At 32.2% G+C, this 3,669-nt stretch overlaps 1 protein-coding gene across 1 annotated transcript in view; it reads right to left on the bottom strand.

The window, feature by feature from the left end:
• Positions 1-3,107: 3,107 nt before the first annotated feature.
• Positions 3,108-3,669, bottom strand: part of LOC17895742 (FBD-associated F-box protein At1g61320) — a 2,455-nt gene continuing 1,893 nt past the window's right edge. The window contains exon 3 of the mRNA XM_006303048.2: positions 3,108-3,552. Within this exon, the coding sequence (XP_006303110.2) occupies positions 3,250-3,552 (303 nt within the window). The 3' untranslated portion in view covers positions 3,108-3,249. The remainder of the gene's footprint in view (positions 3,553-3,669) is intronic.

Below are 3,669 nucleotides of genomic sequence, written 5' to 3'. Positions count from 1 at the left end.
CATTTGTTCGGTTGTAACAAAACGCAGCGTTTCGACGATATGAAATGAAATATTTGATATAAACAAAGCTTCATTTTTTTTAGGCCGATGACCGGAGGCTTTTGTAGCTCCGGCATCGGCCTGGATGGTTTCTTTTGTTCTTTTTGCTTTGAATTATTTGATTTTATCGAAGTTCTATTAGATTTGAGTAAGTTTTTGATCGTTTTTATGGAGATTTTCAATGGGTTTGGAAAGGCAAAAGCTATAGTTCATCTGAACCATTTCGAAGAGGTAGTTGACAGACTTTACAGCGAATGGTGGCAACGGCTTTTCCCGGCTTCAACCGATGATGGTCATTTGTTCAACGTTGGTGGGTTTTCGTCGCAAATCACGGTTATTCCAGAAGGCGGCCTGAAATGCAGATTCCTATTTACTAGACTATTTGACAGGGTAGTCTCATTGACTCCTTTATTAGCAGGATAAATTTAAAGAGTTTTCTCGTCTCGATGTCTCCTACTAGAGCAATAAAAAGAGTAGAACAGTCGTGATCAATTGAGCCTAATAAAGGTTTACAAGGGGTGTATTTAAAATAGAAATTTAGAGGGGTGTATTCAAAATGGAATTTTAAGAGATTTGAGTTTTATTGGGTTTTTAAATGATTTTGATGATTTTAGGGAAGTTCATATGACTTTTGTAAAATCCTTTCAAATCTCACCAAAAACCATGGGATTTGGATTTCTGTATTTTTAACTAAGGAATTCCTCCCAAATCCTCTGAAATCCTTCAAAATCATTAAAAGCCAAATTCACAAATTGTTTTCAATAACAGTGGATTTTAAGGTGGATTTTGAAATCATTAGTTGAATAACAGTGGATTTCATGAGACTTTTTAAAATTCATGTTTGAATAATAGTGGATTTGTAAACTTTTTACAAATCACTTGAAATTTCACTTTGAATCCCCCCCCCCCCCCTTAAGAAATTTGAGTTTTATTGAGTTTTCAAATGATTATGATGATTTTAGGGAAGTTCATATGACTTTTGTAAAATCTTTTCAAATCTCACCAAAAACCATGAGATTTGGATTTATGTATTTTTAACTAAAGAAATCCTCTCAAATCCTTTAAAAGCCTTCAAAATCATTAAAAGCCAAATCCACAAATTGTTTTTAATAACAGTGGATTTCATGAGACTTTTTAAAATTAATGTTCTACACAAATCTCTTAAAATTCTACTTTGAATACACCCCCTAGAGTTTTTGGATTTTATAAAGACATCTTCATAGAGAGTTATCAATTTCAAAAGAAAATATGGAGTTTTCATCTAGATAATCATTAGTCATTCATACGCAAAAGATGTCAATTATTTATTTTGGATCCCTATTGGTGTATCTTTTTCTTTTCTGATTTTTTGTAAAGCCTTTGTGTTTTGGTTATTTTAATAAATTATTATTTACTGTTAAAAAACAATGCTTTTTTTGTTAAGAAGATAAATATCTTATTATATAAAGCCTTTATCTTATGTTTTTTTTAATATTTTTTTTACAAGGTTTCAAAAGCCATAGGTTTTTTATCTTATGTAAACCCTAAACTTTTCATTTATAATGATATTTACATTCATATAAAACATAACATGCATTATGTTAAGTTTGAATTTTGATGGTTACACTACAACGGAGATTATAAGTCCTATGACTAACCCCTAGACTACAAATTATAATCATGTGAGACTGGATTTTTATCAATGGAAGTTAAATTAATTGAAAAATATCTCATGTAGATGAGGTTAATTGGTATGCTCAGTATTTTAAACCATATCATATTATAAATTTCTTGTTCTATGATTTTTGAACAATTTTTTTCATAAGCAGTTTTTGGCATAATGAGATTTTACTTGTATTTTTAGGCGAAATGTTTAAATAAAAATATTATGCAGATTTTTTTTAATCGTTTATTTTCTTATATAATCGTATTAGAAAACGTCATTTCGCCGTTATAAGTGTTACCAATCGGAGCCATATTGTCTTGTCAAAAATGAGAACCCATAAATCCAAATTTGGACACTCCATATCATTGGTCTTTATAGTCTCTTGCATTTACTAAACAATAATCTCCAAACCGGCAATCACATCGACTAAAATAACGCATAAAGGCAAAACAAATGAATCATAAATGTTCACAGTAAAAAATTTATACCATTCGTCCAGTGTTTCATTACTCTCCTAGCTAATCTTTTATCCTCCTTGATCTTATTTTCAGCCATTTTCTGTTCCTTTACAACATCATCAGCTCCAACATGTTCCTCGCTAGATTCATCCTCGAGTGATTAAAAAAATTGTTATAAGAAGGGTTATGAAATGGAACAAGGCTTATTGTCACTCACTTGAGAAACACATATACTTTGATCCCTATGATAATACTATCACCACAACACTCTAAGCAACCATTCACTCTAAGACAATGTGACAATAAATAAAAGCCAAGGACAAACCTTGAATAGAGTGTCACTGTATCTGCCAAATCCAGTTTCCAGCCATGGTCAGCTATACGTTGCTCCTTTGTGATCTCTAGAATTTGCAAAGCTACCAACAAACCCAATGTTTGACCTATTTTCTTCTTTACAAAGTTTCTGGGCTAGCTAGGCTTAGGGTTCCTTGATTCACAAGAGACGGCTTGTCCACAATACATGTGTTTGATGAATAGAAAAGAAAATTGTCTATAATTGAACGAGGAAAAAAAAACTTGTCTATTGATTAATGTCCATAATTACTGCTATAGCTGTCAAAATTTCCCATCTCAAGTAAGCTATTTTGTCTTCTTTCTTTCAGGGTATTTTTGTCTTTTGGAACCATACCATTTATACTAATATGGCACTCCATAAAATACTAGGAAACAAATGGCACTCTCAATTTTTTTAGTTTTAAAAGTGGCATAACTAATAAAATTCCCAAAGAAAATCCCCTTTTAGTAACACGGGGTGTAAAATGTATCCCGACACTTTATAAATGACGCGATGATAGATATATTGAACTCCTTTAAGTGCATGAGTAATGTATAGACATATGTTAGCATATTAGTCTAAAGGCAGTAATTCCAATAATCCCAGATAATTTCAAATCTTAAATATTAAGTAAACAATATATAGAGAAACTAAGGGAGTTCAAATTAGCTAGAGAAAAGAGCATAAGAAAAAAAAATATCACATAGTTCTAATTTTTTTTAAACACATCAAAAGAGCTATTATAGCTTGGCATGGTTGGGCATAACTTGATTTTAAACTTCGGTAACCTTAATTGCTGGGAATATATTTTTGATGTCAATTATTCTTGTAGAATCTGGTGCGCGAGCAATGTATTTTGCGCTTTTAGGCATCACCAACTTCAATTTCACTAGAGATGGTGCGTTCTTGGCAAAGAACTCTACTATGTCAAGCTCATGTGAGTGACCTTTATAGCCAATGATCTTGACTTTCTTCAGAAACTTCAATACGTAGTTGTTTTTCGAGTCGTTCTGAATCTGATCCTTATGATGAATCTCCCATAAAGGCAATTGAGGTTGGAAAGTGAAATTCTGAATCTGCATTTATCAAACAAACCCTATTAGTGGAGAGAGAGAGAGAGAGAGAGAGAGAGAGAGAGAGAGAGAGAGAGAGAGAGAGAGAGAGAGAGAGAGAGAGAGAGAGAGAGAGAGAGA

The sequence above is a fragment of the Capsella rubella genome, unplaced genomic scaffold, assembly GCF_000375325.1.
Source record: "Capsella rubella cultivar Monte Gargano unplaced genomic scaffold, Caprub1_0 scaffold_2, whole genome shotgun sequence".
NCBI lineage: Eukaryota > Viridiplantae > Streptophyta > Magnoliopsida > Brassicales > Brassicaceae > Capsella > Capsella rubella.
The sequence above is the reverse complement of the archived record's forward strand: the minus strand, read 5'-3'. Positions and strand labels throughout refer to the sequence as shown.